This window comes from Thalassophryne amazonica, chromosome 1 (assembly GCF_902500255.1).
Source record: "Thalassophryne amazonica chromosome 1, fThaAma1.1, whole genome shotgun sequence".
NCBI lineage: Eukaryota > Metazoa > Chordata > Actinopteri > Batrachoidiformes > Batrachoididae > Thalassophryne > Thalassophryne amazonica.
In genome coordinates this window covers 159548125-159568947 of record NC_047103.1, presented here as the reverse complement: position 1 = coordinate 159568947, position 20823 = coordinate 159548125, and the positions used below count along the sequence as shown (strand labels likewise).

The 20823-nt window shown below is 41.6% G+C and overlaps 1 protein-coding gene across 1 annotated transcript; it reads left to right on the top strand.

The window, feature by feature from the left end:
* Positions 1–1277: 1277 nt before the first annotated feature.
* On the top strand, positions 1278–19155 carry pjvk (pejvakin). Its single transcript, XM_034177518.1, has 6 exons — positions 1278–1793; positions 8641–8836; positions 11539–11680; positions 18169–18286; positions 18511–18654; positions 18743–19155. Exons 1-6 carry the CDS (start codon positions 1583–1585, stop codon positions 19042–19044), a joined length of 1113 nt encoding a protein of 370 aa, XP_034033409.1. The 5' UTR covers positions 1278–1582; the 3' UTR covers positions 19045–19155.
* Positions 19156–20823: the final 1668 nt, after the last annotated feature.

The following is a 20823-nucleotide window of genomic DNA, read 5'->3' as shown; positions in this document are numbered from 1 at the left end:
AGGTGTCTGGTTAGGTTTAAAACTCCAGCTTTTGTGGCTTCTGTTTGTTCTTCTCGACAAGGGTCAGACAGAAGTCAGACTACCAGAGCAAGAATTTTAGCTGAGGAAGCTTCTGCAATTTGAAGCGAAATGTCCTCACGTCAAGCAACCCAGTCCAGCTGAAGATTCAAGCTTCTCTACTATGGAAACCACCTGGACAACTGAGAGCCTACACAGAAACATTGCGACCTTCAGAGGGGGTTAGTTACTTTTTCTGTGTCAGCTGTCGGTTGACTCTTGACTGTCCCCGTTTTGTTGCAGCTCACCACAGCAGGTGCTGAAGTAGAATACAAGAACATGAACTGTGCAGTGTCCTAACAGCTTTTTGACGTAAACAGCCAAACATTTCATGCATTTTGCTACCTGCCTTCAGTCCTACTTGTTGACCTATATCTGTGCACTCCAGCTTAAGTAGTTTACAATGTGCATGTTGTGTTGACCTGATGACATTCCCAGTGCAAGCCTGAGCCAGATCAGTTTGTATAAATAAACACGGTTAAGATCTGCAGTGTCCTTCAACCTGCACAGGTGGGTTTTTTTTTTTTTTTTTTTTAGCACCAATGGACTTGCGCAGCTCTCGTAATCAGGATAAGCGGTTGAAGGTGGGTGACATGAGATAAAATACAAATGCACTTCAAAATAGGGGGCACTAGAGAGCTAGCTGTACAGAATTTCCTGTAGTGCCTGCAGGGGGCGCTGTTTCACCAAACAACAAATCCCACTGATACAAAATTTAGTTTAAAAATAAATAAATAAATAGTATAAATAGTAAGTCCAGATTTCTTGGTTCGTTTTGGCTTCAGTGTCCTTCATTAGTGCTGTGTGACCGGGACTTAAGAGTTTTGCCAGTGCTGTCGGCTCATCGGCTAATTTTGAAGAGTACCCCAACATAAATGTTCTTGCCAAGTTTCATGCTTGTCGTCATTTGAATGATGCTTCTCAAAATCAGCAGTGAACTGCTGTACTAGAAGCTGCTCTCCTTTAGATGGCGCTATGCTTTCTGTTTTCTGCAGTCATCCTTCTGTTTCTTAATTTCACCTGGATCTGGTTCCTGGACAGAGTTATTTAACAAGGAAACAATTGATTTTGATCCATGTGCTGTGAAAACTAGTTATACTATGGAACTGGATCAGAGGATGGTGGTGATGATCACAAACTAAGGTTGAAAACAGGATTTTGAATACAACGAGTCAGTTTTCTGCTGGGTTACCCTGTGGTAGGGTTACTGAAGTTCTTGACCAGCAGCTTAGACCAGCCAATCCTGTTCTGAATATTGATCCAGATCTGGTGTAGTTTTCTGTAGCTCAGCTGTCATGTGACAGGAAGAAGTGGTATAAGAGTGACCTATCAGGTTCTCTCACACCTCGTCCCATATTGCCTTACACACTCTGTACATTATTAATCATCTCATGAGTCTGAAAGAACACCTGCAGCCCGGCAAACAACACCAACAAAGTCACAATAACGTCTACGAATTTATGTGGAGATTTCTGAACACAGGAGCATAAATTTGGCTGAGCTTGACACTAATGAATCAGTTGACATGTTCGCTGCAGCCACTAAGAACTTTGTGAAGCAGGTTGGAGACACAGGGCGGTTGATTCCTGTCCCAAGCCTGAGCGAGGCAGACCGGTACCAGCCCCTCAGCCTGGTCACTAGGAAGAGGAAGAGGCACTTCTGGAAGAAAACCAAATATGCCTCCACACCTTTCTCACTGAAAGACATTCTAGTCGGGGAAAAGGAGATCACAGCAGGTAAGGGTTCTTGTTTTGGGGAGTTTGGGGTTGGGGTGCATTGGGGGTGTGGAGGGCTTTGGGTGTGTGGGGTGATGTGTGTGGGGGTGAGTGAGGGTTTCCCCACTGTCCACTAGATGTTGCCTTCACATTATTGAGTATTTCAAAGCGATGAATAGTTTTTTGAGTCAGCTGATTCATTGCGGCCCCGCGGTAGACTGGCGTCCTATCCAGGGTGCACCCAGCCTCACGCCATATGACTGCTGGGATAGGCTTCAAAATTTTGTTCCCAATGATCCGACACTCCAGATGGTGGGTGACACACTCCAGAATGACAATGTACGCTTGCAGATGGATTGCGGCGAGGCTGGCAAGCATCCCATGAATTTGCCGTTCTGCAGTTTTTTTTCTATGGGGAAGCCAACTGCAACCTATCGGGCTGCATGTGGATAGGGGGTGTAAATCAGGCCTCGCCGACCCTGCTTCCAGAGAGCACCTGCCCGGCATGTTTTACAGCTCTCTTTGCTCCACCTACAGCTAATGAACTCAGTCAGGTGTGCTCAGCCAATCAAGAGCTGGGAAACACCAATGTTAATTGGCCAGGTGTGACTACAGCAGGTAGACATGGAAAGCATGCGGGACAGGTGTCCTCCAGGAGCAAGGTTTGAGAGGCCTGGACTAAATTCTTTTAATTTTTCAAGCATTTTTTTTAAAAAGTGAATCTTTTTACAAAGCAGTTATTTTAATTCATTTGTTGACCATTTCAAAAATAGAATAATTTCCACAATACCTGTGAGTCTGAGTTTCAATCAGCCTCATTCCTGCAATCATCACTTGTGGAATTTTCAAGAGGACCTGAAAACAGAAAAACCCAAAATGCTTGAAATCCTCTCTCTCTCTCTCTCTCTCTCTCTCTCTCTCTCTCTCTCTCTCTCTCTCTCTCTCTCTCTCTCTCTCTCTCTCTCTCTCTCTCTACTGGCTCAAAATTTGCTATGTAGTTAGAGAAATTATTTTTAAATTTGTTTTTGTTGCATTCATGTGTTTAAGTGTGTATTTATTTGAGAGAATTTTTGGAAGCTAAATGATGGTAAATTAGTTATTTTTAGATCAGGGGTAGGCAACCTGTTCCAGAAAGAGCCATGAGGGTGCAGGTTTTCTTTGCAGCCACTGACTCCACCAGGTGATTTCACTGATTAACTGATTCCATCTGCTCAAAGTGATATTAATCAGTAAAATCACCTGGTGGAGTCAGTGGCTGCAAAGAAAACCTGCACCCTCATGGCTCTTTCTGGAACAGGTTGCCTACCCCTGTTTTAGATGTTCCTCTCCAACAAGGATGGACAACTTTGACAATGTTTTTAAAACACACACACACACACACACACACACACACACACACACACACACACACATATATACTGTATATATACACGTAAAAAATTATAACAAGTGTGGAAATGCTCAACAACAGTAAATATTGCACGAATATATAAAGTACAAAATAGCAGTAACATTCATTCATTCATCTTCTACCCCTTAGTCCAATTGAGGGTCGCAGGGGGCTGGAGCCTATCCCAGCAGTCATAGAGCGCAAGGCGGGGTACACCCAGGACAGGACGATAGCCTGTCGCAGGGCCACAAACAGACAAACAAGCACAGACACACCCATCCACACACACACCTACAGACAATTTAAAGACTCCAATACACCTAACCCGCATGTTTTTGGATGTGGGAGGAAACCGGAGCACCCGGAGGAAACCCACACAAACATGGGGAGAACATGCAAACTCCACACAGAAAGGCCACGGGAATTGAACCCACGACCTTCCTGCTGTGAGGCAACAGTGCTAACCACTAAGTCACCGTGCTGCCAATAGCAGTAACATCTTGCATATAAATAAAGTTGCACAGAAAAGACCTCATTGCAGAGTTCAACTCCTCAATAATTGATACTCATCAATATTCCCCTCTAGTGGTGGTTGGCTCTCACTGCGGTATTGTATCACTTCCTGTTCCGGAGCACAGCGGTGTTTTGCTGTATCTGTTAGCTGTTTAATCTGCGCAGTTAGATTGATCTAGTTATCTAGATAACGATTTGTTTCCCAGTGTAATCTTCACGTGCCTTAACTAAAGCACTCCTTCTGCTGAATCACCTCTAAATTATTTACACATTATTCACTTTGCGTGTTTTTAGGAATCCGCTAGCTTAGCGCAGCTACTAGCTCTTAGCCGATTTAGCATGGCGGCTTCTCCTGTCTCTCCCGCACTTTTCTGCTCTGGGTGTGAAATGTTTAGTTATTCCTCGGCCTCCTTTAGCAGTAACGGTACTTGTAATAAGTGTAGCTTATTCTTAGCTTTGGAGGCCAGGCTGGGCGAATTGGAGACTCGGCTCCGCACCGTGGAAAATTCTACAGCTAGCCAGGCCCCTGTAGTCAGTGCGGACCAAGGTAGCTTAGCCGCCGTTAGTTCCCCTCTGGCAGATCCCAAGCAGCCGGGAAAGCAGGCCGACTGGGTGACTGTGAGGAGGAAGCGTAGTTCTAAACAGAAGCCCCGTGTACACCGCCAACCCGTTCACATTTCTAACCGTTTTTCCCCACTCGACGACACACCCGCCGAGGATCAAACTCTGGTTATTGGCGACTCTGTTTTGAGAAATGTGAAGTTAGCGACACCAGCAACCATAGTCAATTGTCTTCCGGGGGCCAGAGCAGGCGACATTGAAGGAAATTTGAAACTGCTGGCTAAGGCTAAGCGTAAATTTGGTAAGATTGTAATTCACGTCGGCAGTAATGACACCCGGTTACGCCAATCGGAGGTCACTAAAATTAACATTAAATCGGTGTGTAACTTTGCAAAAACAATGTCGGACTCTGTAGTTTTCTCTGGGCCCCTCCCCAATCGGACTGGGAGTGACATGTTTAGCCGCATGTTCTCCTTGAATTGCTGGCTGTCTGAGTGGTGTCCAAAAAATGAGGTGGGCTTCATAGATAATTGGCAAAGCTTCTGGGGAAAACCTGGTCTTGTTAGGAGAGACGGCATCCATCCCACTTTGGATGGAGCAGCTCTCATTTCTAGAAATCTGGCCAATTTTCTTAAATCCTCCAAACCGTGACTATCCAGGGTTGGGACCAGGAAGCAGAGTTGTAGTCTTACACACCTCTCTGCAGCTTCTCTCCCCCTGCCATCCCCTCATTACCCCATCCCCGTAGAGACGGTGTCTGCTCCCAGACCACCAATAACCAGCAAAAATCTATTTAAGCATAAAAATTCAAAAAGAAAAAATAATATAGCACCTTCAACTGCACCACAGACTAAAACAGTTAAATGTGGTCTATTAAACATTAGGTCTCTCTCTTCTAAGTCCCTGTTGGTAAATGATATAATAATTGATCAACATATTGATTTATTCTGCCTTACAGAAACCTGGTTACAGCAGGATGAATATGTTAGTTTAAATGAGTCAACACCCCCGAGTCACACTAACTGTCAGAATGCTCGTAGCACGGGCCGAGGCGGAGGATTAGCAGCAATCTTCCATTCCAGCTTATTAATTAATCAAAAACCCAGACAGAGCTTTAATTCATTTGAAAGCTTGACTCTTAGTCTTGTCCATCCAAATTGGAAGTCCCAAAAACCAGTTTTATTTGTTATTGTCTATCGTCCACCTGGTCGTTACTGTGAGTTTCTCTGTGAATTTTCAGACCTTTTGTCTGACTTAGTGCTTAGCTCAGATAAGATAATTATAGTGGGCGATTTTAACATCCACACAGATGCTGAGAATGACAGCCTCAACACTGCATTTAATCTATTATTAGACTCTATTGGCTTTGTTCAAAATGTAAATGAGTCCACCCACCACTTTAATCATATCTTAGATCTTGTTCTGACTTATGGTATGGAAATAGAAGACTTAACAGTATTCCCTGAAAACTCCCTTCTGTCTGATCATTTCTTAATAACATTTACATTTACTCTGATGGACTACCCAGCAGTGGGGAATAAGTTTCATTACACTAGAAGTCTTTCAGAAAGCGCTGTAACTAGGTTTAAGGATATGATTCCTTCTTTATGTTCTCTAATGCCATATACCAACACAGTGCAGAGTAGCTACCTAAACTCTGTAAGTGAGATAGAGTATCTCGTCAATAGTTTTACATCCTCATTGAAGATAACTTTGGATGCTGTAGCTCCTCTGAAAAAGAGAGCTTTAAATCAGAAGTGCCTGACTCCGTGGTATAACTCACAAACTCGTAGCTTAAAGCAGATAACCCGTAAGTTGGAGAGGAAATGGCATCTCACTAATTTAGAAGATCTTCACTAGAAGATCTTGCACTATAAAAAAGCCCTCCGTAAAGCTAGGACATCTTTCTACTCATCACTAATTGAAGAAAATAAGAACAACCCCAGGTTTCTTTTCAGCACTGTAGCCAGGCTGACAAAGAGTCAGAGCTCTATTGAGCTGAGTATTCCATTAACTTTAACTAGTAATGACTTCATGACTTTCTTTGCTAACAAAATTTTAACTATTAGAGAAAAAATTACTCATAACCATCCCAAAGACATATCGTTATCTTTGGCTGCTTTCAGTGATGCCGGTATTTGGTTAGACTCTTTCTCTCCGATTGTTCTGTCTGAGTTATTTTCATTAGTTACTTCATCCAAACCATCAACATGTTTATTAGACCCCATTCCTACCAGGCTGCTCAAGGAAGCCCTACCATTATTTAATGCTTCGATCTTAAATATGATCAATCTATCTTTGTTAGTTGGCTATGTACCACAGGCTTTTAAGGTGGCAGTAATTAAACCATTACTTAAAAAGCCATCACTTGACCCAGCTATCTTAGCTAATTATAGGCCAATCTCCAACCTTCCTTTTCTCTCAAAAATTCTTGAAAGGGTAGTTGTAAAACAGCTAACTGATCATCTGCAGAGGAATGGTCTATTTGAAGAGTTTCAGTCAGGTTTTAGAATTCATCATAGTACAGAAACAGCATTAGTGAAGGTTACAAATGATCTTCTTATGGCCTCGGACAGTGGACTCATCTCTGTGCTTGTTCTGTTAGACCTCAGTGCTGCTTTTGATACTGTTGACCATAAAATTTTATTACAGAGATTAGAGCATGCCATAGGTATTAAAGGCACTGCGCTGCGGTGGTTTGAATCATATTTGTCTAATAGATTACAATTTGTTCATGTAAATGGGGAATGTTCTTCACAGACTAAAGTTAATTATGGAGTTCCACAAGGTTCTGTGCTAGGACCAATTTTATTCACTTTATACATGCTTCCCTTAGGCAGTATTATTAGACAGTATTGCTTAAATTTTCATTGTTACGCAGATGATACCCAGCTTTATCTATCCATGAAGCCAGAGGACACACACCAATTAGCTAAACTGCAGGATTGTCTTACAGACATAAAGACATGGATGACCTCTAATTTCCTGCTTTTAAACTCAGATAAAACTGAAGTTATTGCACTTGGCCCCACAAATCTTAGAAACATGGTGTCTAACCAGATCCTTACTCTGGATGGCATTACCCTGACCTCTAGTAATACTGTGAGAAATCTTAGAGTCATTTTTGATCAGGATATGTCATTCAAAGTGCATATTAAACAAATATGTAGGACTGCTTTTTTGCATTTACGCAATATCTCTAAAATTAGAAAGGTCTTGTCTCAGAGTGATGCTGAAAAACTAATTCATGCATTTATTTCCTCTAGGCTGAACTATTGTAATTCATTATTATCAGGTTGTCCTAAAAGTTCCCTAAAAAGCCTTCAGTTAATTCAAAATGCTGCAGCTAGAGTGCTAACGGGGACTAGAAGGAGAGAGCATATCTCACCCATATTGGCCTCTCTTCATTGGCTTCCTATTAATTCTAGAATAGAATTTAAAATTCTTCTTCTTACTTATAAGGTTTTGAATAATCAGGTCCCATCTTATCTTAGGGACCTCGTAGTACCATATCACCCCAATAGAGCGCTTCGCTCTCAGACTGCAGGCTTACTTGTAGTTCCTAGGGTTTGTAAGAGTAGAATGGGAGGCAGAGCCTTCAGCTTTCAGGCTCCTCTCCTGTGGAACCAGCTCCCAATTCAGATCAGGGAGACAGACACCCTCTCTACTTTTAAGATTAGGCTTAAAACTTTCCTTTTTGCTAAAGCTTATAGTTAGGGCTGGATCAGGTGACCCTGAACCATCCCTTAGTTATGCTGCTATAGACGTAGACTGCTGGGGGGTTCCCATGATGCACTGTTTCTTTCTCTTTTTGCTCTGTATGCACCACTCTGCATTTAATCATTAGTGATCGATCTCTGCTCCCCTCCACAGCATGTCTTTTTCCTGGTTCTCTCCCTCAGCCCCAACCAGTCCCAGCAGAAGACTGCCCCTCCCTGAGCCTGGTTCTGCTGGAGGTTTCTTCCTGTTAAAAGGGAGTTTTTCCTTCCCACTGTAGCCAAGTGCTTGCTCACAGGGGGTCGTTTTGACCGTTGGGGTTTTACATAATTATTGTATGGCCTTGCCTTACAATAATATAAAGCACCTTGGGGCAACTGTTTGTTGTGATTTGGCGCTATATAAAACAAAAATTGAATTGAATTGAATAATTGTTTGAAACCAAAATACAGTCATAAGTCAAGTTTTATTTTTTTGTTTGTTTGTTGTTTTTGAAAACAGACTTTCTGACTGTATGGAAGGCGGCCTTATAACAGTGGCAGATTAAAAAGTTACATAAATATTACACAACAGGTCACTGAATAGCTTTTTTAAAAATAGTGATTTTTTGGGGGGGGGGGGTGCATATGAGGAGTGATTCACAATGTTTTAACCTTTTATTTTTATTCCCCTTTGTTCCTGAAACAGGAGTTTCCTCTTACCAGCTCCTCAACTATGAGGACAAATCTGATGTTGCCCTCAACGGTAGATTAGGAAACCACATCATCAACGATGTGGGATTCAACATCAGTGGATCTGACTCTGTGGCCGTCAAAGCCTCCTTCGGCATCGTGACCAAACATGAGCTTGAGGTGCCCACTTTACTGCGAGAACTCAACTCCAGGTACCAGCAGATAAAGAACTTAGGGACCAGCTGCTTACTGTGGAACCTTTATCTTCATCTGCTGCCCACAAAGCTGATACCTCATTACTTAAAACTAAGCACAAGGTGCTGCCTAATAACTTATTAATCTTCAGCAAAAATGACTCTTTAATGAATTATTTATTATTCACAAATGCTGTGTGCACAGCACGTTTATTGTTTACTCAATCTTACAAGGTCTTTTGGTTGGCAAGAACACGTAACTGCAAACACTTGCAATATGTAGCTTCATAACAATCTTTTATTACGATTACCATGAAGTCAGTCCTGTATCATCCCTGTGGCCTGTGGGTGCAGGTGCTTATCTCCAGATGCCTCAGCGTGAAGCAGATGTGAGTCTACGACTCTCCACGGAAGGGGAGGCCAGTCCATCACAGGTTACTTCACGAGCCAACGCGGTACCCATTTACAGCCAGGTCAACTGAGACAATTTAGATTCATAAGTAGCATGACAGGGAACCGAAAGCAGGTCTACTTATTGGTAGCTGGACAACTTAACCACTGAGCTACCTGCTATGCAAGGTCTTTATCAAGGTCTCCCCAAAAGTATATGTGGATGTGAGCTCTTCCAAAACATGAGACACCAAGATTCATATCCAAAAGTATCAGAAACATAAGCCAAAATAGTTGTTGTCATATATTTTTCATTATAATTTAATCAATGAATAAAAGCAAAAGTTGATTAAAAACTTGCTATCTCCTCCTACTTTATTTTGTTGTGCAGTCTGCAACACATTGTCTCCTGGTGCCCAATCAAACGACCACTAGAGGGCACTCCTCATTCATTCATCTTTTTCCTGTCATGCTCCAATACAAATTACTGTATTCTGCTGGAAACAAATATGTCTATAAAGGTGATTTCCTTGTTGTCAAGTATCCTTCTAACAGTAGCGACTAGCTGGTGTCTGACGTTTGACCTTGTGACATAGTGAACGTGAGATGAGGGTTTACCTGTGCGGATGAATAAATGATGGTGTTATTCTATACCTCGCACATATAGTACATCCACGGCACAGTGCCTGGCAACCTGGAACTCTGATACCAACAGTCTACTGTACTAATCTGTTGACTCTAGATCTGGACGAATTTTTTGGACAATCAAAGCTTCATATGTTGTCCAGTTATTATACTGGAGAATGGACAACATTGTCAAAAATGCCTTCTGTTGTTCAAAATTAAAGTGCTATTTCCTGAACTGGACTAGTAGAAAATAGTTTGAGGAAAGGAATCCATGATCAATCAATCAATGATTCAGCACTAATCTGCCCATGTCAGACAGTGATGACTCAGCGTTTAACTCACCCATTATCATAAAACGTTTTCTCTGCTAATCTGCCCTGTTAGCCAGACATGATTTAATGCTAATGTGCCCACTGTTCACCAGAGTTGATTCTGTGGCAATCTGCCCCTGGTAACCAGAGATGATTCAGCAATAATCTAACCCCTGTTGGCTAGAGAGTATGCAGTGCTAATCTGCCCCTGGTAACCAGAGATGATTCAGCAATAATCTAACCCCTGTTGGCTAGAGAGTATGCAGTGCTAATCTGCCCCTGGTAACCAGAGATGATTCAGCAATAATCTAACCCCTGTTGGCTAGAGAGTATGCAGTGCTAATCTGCCCCTGGTAACCAGAGATGATTCAGCAATAATCTAACCCCTGTTGGCTAGAGAGTATGCAGTGCTAATCTGCCCCTGGTAACCAGAGATGATTCAGCAATAATCTAACCCCTGTTGGCTAGAGAGTATGCAGTGTTAATCTGCCCCTGGTAACCAGAGATGATTCAGCAATAATCTAACCCCTGTTCAGTCTAACCCCTGTTGAAGTCATTAATTCCGAGTTGGTATTTGAAACACCTGATCTAAATGCGTTCTTGTGCAAGGACATCAACCTCCTTTCTGTGATATTTGTATTCTCCATCTTGGAATGAGGATTGTCACAGGTTTGCAACCCACCACCGCCATACAGAAACACCAAGGTCCACAACTGAAGGCAAGACCTGTCAGATACTTTTATTGCATAAAACCCCTCATCAAACATGTCATGCATGCAAAACTTTACAATTAAAAGGTTATTCTGATTATCAGAGCACCGCTGTGACATCAGATGGGCTGACCTTCATTCAGTCAGTCAACATTCAGTCACAGATAGTCCAAACTATAACTTTTTGGAATCTTTGTGATTAGACAAATAATGCAGTATAGTTTTCAATATGATTGAAGTATCTTTTAATTTTGACTCCTGTGTAATTCTTTAATTGACCCCTACCTGGCTGCCAATTGAAAATTCAAGTGGCCAATCAGGTTTTTTTTTTGTTTGTTTGTTTGTTTGTTTGTTTGTTTGTTTGTTTGTTTGTTTGTTTGTTTTTTAAAGTAATGTCTAAGGAGTGAGTATGTGTGCCAGTTTTGGTGCTTGTTTCCAGAAATGAATGATTTTTGCATTTATCTGCTCCACAACAACTTTGAAAATGTTAAATTTTCAGGCCCACGTACAAAATTTAATAGTAATTCAGTGGCATGCAGGTCCAGTAAATACGGTTTGACATTAAAACTAGAATATAGATTCATAGCTATTACACAAAAATGTCAAATTCTGTTATTAATGTGGACTGAATAAACCACAGAGACAACATGAACAGTGACGGTGGGAAATCCATGTATTAAAGGAAAGTGGATCTTGATCACTGCCTGATTCGTCAGTCCAAAGAGAGTGGGCGAAGTATTCTGTGTGTCGTCGTGGAGAGCATCCGCACCACACGCCAGTGTTCCCTGACTGTTCATGCTGGGATGAGAGGGACCACCATGAGGGTAAGACAAAAATAAGGCTGACAGTAATCTCACCTGAATTACCGTTCAAATACAAAACAGTCTTAGTTTTCAGTCCCATGATATTGATTTTGTTTTGAAACATTACGCATGGACATAGGCAGCGGAAATAAAGATCTGGGAGGCTGGGGCACCAACCCCCCGGTAATAAATAAATAAAATTATACAAAGTAGGGGAAACCAGGGCACAGTGAATCAGTAGCTATATCTGCAAAACTACATACATATTTGCAGCAGTTATGCCATATTTGTATGCATAAAGCCGTCCCCCTTATAAATTAGTGTTTTGTTTTTGGATACATTAAGGGTAAAACTAAGTGGCAAGTGAAGTCAGTTTTTTCCTATCAAAAATAATTTTGTGGATGTCAGTGTCTTTGTATTTATTTCTTACAACAGAGGAAAGGTGGCCCAAAAAAATGCTATTAGTCAGAAGACTACCATATCCAACTGATGAGCATGTGTTATGTCTTCTCCAGACTGTCAGCTATTGATAACATGACTCCTGTGTATCACATGCACCCGGGGTACAGTGAATCGGGCCACAGTGAATCAGTCTAGAAAGTGATTTTCTAAGCCCCAGTATCAAGTGAATGACAAATATTACTTGTTGAAGCTTATACATTTATTTTTCCATGAATTATTTCTATAATTTGTGTATATCGTAAACAACTGTTTTCATGTTTGAACAGAAATTCTGACAGTTGTATTTATTTTTAGTTTCTAAAGGACTTATATCACTATATAAGACACTCACACATTACATAGCTGGTTTGCTGGATTATAGTTTGTATTATATATATAAAATTATATATATATATATAAAATAAAATTATATATATATATATATATGTATATATATATATATATATATATATATATATATATATATATATATATATATATATATATATATATATATATATATATATATATATATATAATTTTTAAGAAATTTTTACAATCATGTGTTTTGTTTTGTTTTTCATTATATTCTAAGTTTAAAATTTTTTGGATTCACTGTGCCCCGTGAATTAGTGAATCAAAAATTTTAAAATCGATTTTAAACACCTGTAAATTACACTTGGGGAGACATAAATAACATAGACTTATAAACAATAACTTGCTGTATTAAACCCACAATAGAATGACCTAAATCTATGCATAATGTGTTCATGCTGCCACAAAACAACATTTCTGATCCACTGTGCCCTGGCTTCCCCTACATTATATATTAATGTGCCAGAGATGATCAATATTACACAAATCAAATGAAAAATGAAATAAAAAAATAAATCAGATGTTGTATTCTTCTTCTTTCAAATTAGTAAATAAATGCAGATGCAGTTGATAATATCTGCATCAACAAATTATTAAACATGCAAAGCAAAAAAATTCTGATTAAATGCTGCACCAGAATGCAGCATTTAACAAATAATTTTAAAAACTGCTTGGGGGCGGGGGGCTGTTCCCCCAGACCCCCTTGTGATACTGACAGCATGTGTTATTCACTTGTAATACTAAGTGGTGCATCACACCACTTTGTTTAGCTCCCCCATGTGAAATTTGTTTGCTACTTGGTTCTTCTTCTTCTTTGTCTTTTGGCTGTTCCCGTTAGGGGTCGCCACAGCAGATCAATCGTTTCCATCTCACCCTGTCCTCTGTATCTTCCTCTGTCACACCAACCTCCTGCATGTCCTCTCTCAGCACATCCATGAACCTCCTCTTTGGTCTCCTTCTTCTCTTCCTGCCTGGTGGCTCCATCCTCAGCATCCTTCTCCCTATATACCCTGGGTCCCTCCTCTGCACATGTCCAAACCATCTCAATCTCGCCTCTCTGACTTTGTCTCCAAACCATCCCACCTGAGCTGTCCCTCTGATATGTTCATTCCTAATCTTGTCCATTCTTGTCACTCCCAAAGAGAATCTCAACATCTTCAGCTCTGCCACCTCCAGCTCTGCCTCCTGTCTTCTTGTTAGTGCCACTGTCTCTAAACCATACAACATAGCTGGTCTCACTACTGTTTTGTAAACTTTCCCCTTGACTCTTGCTGATATTCTTCGGCCACAAATCACTCCTGCCACCTTTCTCCACCCACTCCACCCTGCCTGCACTCTCTTCTTCACCTCTCTACCACACTCTCCATTACTTTGAACAGTTGACCCCAAATATTTAAACTCATCTACTTTCACCACTTCTACTCCTTGTAACTGCACTATTCCACTGGGCTCCCTCTCATTCACACACATGTACTCAGTCTTGCTTCTACTGACTTTCATTCCCCTTCTCTCCAAAGCATATCTCCACTTCTCCACACTAGACTCAACTTGCTCTCTACTCTCACTACAGATCACAATGTCATCTGCAAACATCATAGTCCATGGGGACTCCTGTCTGATCTCATTCGTCAACCTGTCCATCACCACTGCAAACAAGAAAGGACTCAGAGCTGATCCTTGGTGTAATCCCACCTCCACCTTGAATGAGTCTGTCATTCCGACTGCGCATCTCACCGCTGTCACACTATTCTTGTACATGTCCTGCACTACCCTAACATACTTCTCTGCCACTCCAGACTTCCTCATACAATACCACAACTCTTCTCTTGGCACCCTATCATAAGCTTTTTCTAAGTCCACAAACACACAATGTAACTCTTTCTGTCCTTCTCTGTACTTTTCCAACAGTATTCTCAGAGCAAACGTTGCATCTGTAGTGCTCTTTCTCGGCATGAAACCATATTGCTGCTCACAGATCTTCACCTGTTTTCTAAGCCTAGCTTCTACTACTCTTTCCCATAACTTCATGCTGTGGCTGATCAGCTTTATGCCTCTGTAGTTACTGCAGCTCTGCACATCACCCTTGTTCTTGAAAATAGGAACCAGCACACTTCGTCTCCACTCCTCAGGCATGCTCTCACTTTCCAAGATTTTATTAAACAATCTGGTTAGAAACTCTACTGCCATCTCTCCTAGACATTTCCATGCCTCCACTGGAATGTCATCTGGACCGACTGCCTTTCCACTCTTCATCCTCTTCATAGCAGCCCTCACTTCTTCCTTGCTAATCTCTTCTACTTCCTGATTTACTCTCACTACATCATGCAGCGTTTTCTCTCGCTCATTTTCTTTATTCTTCAACTCTTCAAAATATTCCCTCCACCTTCTCAGCACACACTCCTCACTTGTCAGCACATTACCATGTGCATCTTTTACCACCCTAACCTGCTGCACATCCTTTCTAGCTCTGTCCCTTTGTCTGGCCAATCGGTACAAGTCCTTTTCTCCTTCCTTACTATTCAACTTCTTGTACAGCTCGCAATATGCCTTTTCCTTTGCTTTTGCCACTTCTAATTTCGCCTTACGCAGCATCTTCTTGTACTCCTGTCTACTTTCTTCATCTCTCCGACTATCCCAAAAATTTTCGCCAACCTCTTTCTCCTTATGCTTTCCTGGACCTCTTCATTCCACCACCAAGTCTCCTTGTCTTCCTTCCACTGTCCAGATGTCATACCCAGTACTGTCCTAGTTGTCTCCCTCACCACATCTGCAGTACTTTTCCAGTTGTCCAAAATTGCTTCCCCTCCAACCAGTGCTTCTCTCACCTGCTCGCTAAATTTCACACAACAGTCTTCCTCCTTCAGCTTCCACCATCTGATCCTTTGTTGAGCTCTCACACTCTTCTTCTTCTTTACCTCTAAAGTCATCCTACAAACAACCATCCTGTGCTGTCTAGTGACACTCTCTCCTGCTACCACCTTACAGTCTCTGATTTATTTTAGCTTGCATCTCCTATAAAGAATGTAGTCCACCTGTGTGCACCTTCCTCCACTCTTATGTTACCCTGTGCTCCTCCCTTTTCTTAAAGTAGGTATTCACCACAGCCATTTCCATCCTTTTTGCAAAATCAACTACCATCTGTCCTTCCCCATTCCTATCCTTGATACCATATCTACCCATTACTTCCTCATCACCTCTGTTCCCTTCACCAACATGCCCATTGAAGTCAGCTCCTATCACCACTCTTTCATGCTTGGGCACACTCTCCACCACCTCATCTAACACACTCCAGAAATCTTCTTTCTCCTTCATCTCACAACCAACCTGTGGGGCATATGCACTGATGATATTCATCATCACCCCTTCAATTTCCAACTTCACACTCATCACCCTGTCAGACACTTGCTTAACCTCCAACACACTTTTAACATACTCTTCCTTTAAAATGACCCCAACACCATTTCTCTTCCTGTCCTCACCATGGTACAACAACTTGTACCCACCGCCAATGCTCCTGCTCTTACTTCCCTTCCACTTGGTCTCTTGCACACACAATATGTCTACCTTTCTCCTCTCCATCATATCAGCCAGCTCTCTCCCTTTACCAGTCATACTACCAACATTCAAAGTCCCCACTCTCATTTCCACCCTTCTAGTTTTCTTCTTCTCCCGCTGTTCGTGGCAACGTTTGGTTAGACAGACACAAAAACAAGATAAAAAATATTGACACAGGAAATTTTAAGAAGTACCAAATCTATTACATACAGTGCAAAGTATTCACAGCACTTCACTTTTCCACATTTTGTCATGTTACTGCCTTATTCCAAAATGGGGGTAATTCTTTTTTTTTTCTTCAAAATTCTACTTACAACACTCCATAATGACAACTTGAAAAAAGTTTTTGAAATTTTTGCAAATTTATTAAAAATTAAAATGACATCTACATCAGCATTCACACCTGTTGCTCAATACTTTGTTGATGCACCTTTGACAGAAATTACAGCCTCAAGTCTTCTTGAATATGATGCCACAAACTTTGTGCAGTTTTGCACATTCCTCTTTGCAGCACCTCTTGAGACAATCCTGTCTCAGAGGTCTACAGACAATTCCTTTGTCTTCATGCTTGGTTTGTCCTCTCAACTGTGGGACCTTATATGTAGACAGGTGTATGTCCAATTCATGTCCAATCAACTGAATGTACCCCAGGTGGACTCCAGTTAAGCTGTAGAAACACAGGGCTGTATATAGGAATGTGAAAGGGGGGGTTCAAATCCTTGAGTTGGGGGTCCAGTGGGCCGCAGGGCCCCCGGTGGGGTCGAGGGGCAATGCCCTTGTGGGGGGCTCAGGGGGGCGAAGCCCCCTGAAGCAGAAGCTTTTTGAGGATTTCGAGGGGTAAAAAGCTACATAAATTTCATTTGAAACCCAAAATGTATCATTTTAGGAAATACATTTTTATATACAAATAGTCCTTGCTTGGGATTGGATCAGTTGCCATAAGAACCACCCAGGAAGAACCAAGATAACATTAATGCAAACTTTATACCTGCCTGTCGGTTGCGAATGACGCAACCAACAGGCGTGAAAAAACTCACGCATGCGCACGAAAGTTCAAGTTTGGCTGATGCAAGCGCACATGATTCAATTCCACATAGTTTTTGCAAAAAATAAAAAGGTTGGATAGTTTTCTAACAGACCTTGTATTTAGCAGTATTAATATTCGCGTTTACATTATGAATATGTACGTATATGTACGTTATGTATTAAAATAGCGGTATTTAATTTGGCGACCTTGTTTAACTCGCGAAATTCGCATAATAAATCCCACGCGAATATTTGCACCTTTACAGAATTTGCAACAGGAAGGAGAAGCTCCCTTTTTTTCTCAGCTTATACATACAAACATGTTTTTACAAACCAGACAAGTGTAATTGTGTGTCTACATGGGTATTTACAAGCCTACTAATCTGTTTGATATCAGAGGAGGATAGGGACCAGGGAGCACAAATTCTCAACCCCCATGGGAAAAGTTTATCTAGGAGTTTCCCCTTTCATCACTTAAGGGATTACACTGGCAGAGGAAATTGAAACTTGAGGGTGTGTGATAATAGCTGTGTAACAGTTAGTGCTTGTTGCTTATTATCAATGAAAAGAAAATACATAACGTTGATATCCAGATCAGAAAAAATCAGCAGAATTCTCGGGGGGGGGGGGTCGGTTGAACCCTCTGAACCCCCTCTATATACGGGCATGAAACATTACAAGGATGATCAGTGGAAACAGGATGCACCTGAGCTAATTTTTGAGCTTGCAAAGGCTATGAATACTGTTCACATGTTAACATGTGATTTATTAGTTTTTAATTTATTTTTCATAAATTTGCTAAAATCTCAAAAAAATCAAAAATCTTACAAAAAAAACTTTTTCACGTTGTCATTATGGGGTGCTGTGTGTACAAGTTTGAGCAGAAAATGAATTTCATCTATTTTTGAAGAATGCTAGCATAACAAAATTTGGAAAAAGTGAAGCGCTGTGAATACTTTCTGGATGCATTGTACATATGGTTTCAATTGATCATTAAATCCCCACAATTCTACTTTTTTGGGTGTCAATTTTAACATGAAACTATGACCCTTTTAATCTAAGATCAATTGTCTAAATTATAAAATTGGACATTTACTCATCATCTATTATAGTTTCAGATTGACGATGGCAGAAACCCAAAAGGTCGAGACAAGGCCATCATCATCCCGGCTCACACCACCATCGCCTTCAGCATCTGTGAGCTGTACATTCGATTGGACGGGCGGCTTGGTAGGAAGGCCTCCAGCATTCCTACTCCCCCCTCTCTCTCTCTCTCTCTCTCTCTCTCTAAAAGTGCAGCACTTACAGTAGGAATGTCAAATACGTACGTCTAGATGGACACTCCAAGTGTGCAAAACTCCCCTCAGGCTGAATAATTCTGGAATTCCACATATGCCATATAAAATAAGTACAACTGTCATGACATGAAGTGTAATCAGATTACTCTGTGTCAGATATCTGTGTAACACCCGAGTCCTCTGGTGGATTTGAGAGGGAGCAGATCAGGGAGCAGCTTGGTGGTTTCATCGGACGTGTCTCCTTGGGCCGACTGCGTAGGTTCCTGTCTGGGATCATCTACGGAAACCCCTTCAGGGCGGGTGTGAAAATCAACTCTGCTCTTCAAACTCCACTTTAGTGTCTGTCTGCACATTTTTGTGACTCTTGCATTTCTAAATTGTGCTTCAGATGATCGAACCTTCGAGGAGCTCACGCACTCCGACACCTACATGGATGACGTGGTGACTGACTACTACGAGAAAGCTGCCAGTATGACGGACCTGTCCACCACATATCTGAGGGAGGGCTCCCACACCCGCGTTAACCTCCTCAACCACAACATCCCCAAGGGGCCATGCGCTCTGTGCGGCATGGGGAACCAGAAGCGGGAAACAGTCTACGGCTGTTTGGAGTGCTCATCCGGGAGCCAGAAATACGTCCGCCTGCACGTGGTGCCCTGCTTCGACCTCTGGCACAAAACGCTGAGGTGAAAGCCTCATGCTTGTAGCGGAGTTGAAAGTGAACAAAGTTACTGATCTTTTATTTCTAACCGGTGTGAGATTATTAATAAAGTTTTGTGGGAAACTGTGATGTTTTATATACAGAATGGTCTCCTCAATTATATGTAATTTCATATTTTGCTGTGGTATTCATCTGATTGGCAGTTGATGGGTTTCAGGCTAAATCAGTGGTGCCAAGCTTATGGTTCGATGCTAGCTTGTCGCATGCAGCTGTCAAGGGAGTCCTGCAACAGAGTGCAGGGGAAAAAAAAGTTAATGCTACATGAACAAAATGCTCTGTGGACGAGGCTCTGTCATTTCAGGAATGTTGGATCAGCCTCCTCTTCATAGGACACAGCCTCAAAAGCAGTGGTGTCCAAAGTATTCCAGAAAGAGCCAAGAGGGTGCAGGTTTTCTTTGCAGCCACTGACTCCAGCAGGTGATTTCACTGATGAATATCACTTTGAGCTAACGTGTCACCGGTAAAACTCAATTTGCGACAGTAAAATCCAGCATTAACATCCACAAATCATCAGACACAACAGGGTTATTCCCATTCAAATCCCATTCCATCATTTGCACGGTTTATTTTTCTTTAAGTAATTCGACCTGAATCCGTGTTTTTGGCAAAAGACCACTTCCCCACTGAAGGCAACATCTAAACCCGCAGAGTTCAATAAAAGTGTTACGCAGACCGTAGTTTTAGGGAAATGTTGCTAGATTCCTAGTCCCGAGTCGTCAAATAATCACCGTTAGTATTGTATTTATTGGTTATCACAGCAGTAATTGCAATATTTACATCGGTCGGCAAAGCTTATGGTAGCAACAGCGTCTTCATGCCAAACTGGAAATTCTGTGAGCAGACCCATAGATTTCTCCATCTGGTCAACTGCAGTGAGTAATTCTGTATCAGAATCCACATCAGTACTTTCATATGATAGATTAAATTCATCCATTTCTGCATCGTCGTCCTTCCACCAGTTTCTCACGTTGTCAGCTGACAGCGCCATTATTGACATCTGCCTAGCAATGCGGTCAGGGCGCGGGGTAATACATGAAATGTGAAATGGTCAAATATTTTGCCACCGTCAACGCAATATGTTATGGTCAGAAATCTCACACGATTAACCAATCAAATTTGTGGAAAAAATGTAATTGGATTCGAATAATTTTTGAAGTCATCCTCAAGTGGCCATTCAAGGAACTGCAGAATTTGCCACTTCTTTGTTAGCTTCCTTTTTGAGCACCAGAGACTGCAGTTTGGTTGACAGTATTCCTGCTCCCACTCCGTCTGTGTGTGTGTGTGTGTGTGTGTGTGTGTGTGTGTGTGTGTGTGTGTGTGTGTGTGTGTGTGTGTGTGTGTGTGTGTGTGTGTGTGTGTGTGTGTGTGTGTGTGTGTGTGTGTGTTGGGGGAGTGGGAATTATTATTAACCAGATATATTTAACCAGATAAAAGTGCAGAAGTGTTAGCTCATCTCTTACTTTACCTCAGGCTGACATTTGTCAAGCAAAAAAAAAAAAAAAAAACTATTTCTACATGTATGTTGTCTATGAACCTGTCAGACGCTGAATTATTCAGACAATGTTAAAAATAACTAGAGGGATCATGTGAAGGACACAGAGGAAGGTGATGAGCACGGTCTGGTTTTGCTCATTTCCAAGTGTGTCAAGAATCTGTGTCGGATTGTCGCCGTATCTCAATTCACATGTGAATTAGTGGTTGGTCACTTGATGTCTTCATGCTGCATTGAATTAACTTGGTCAGTTTTG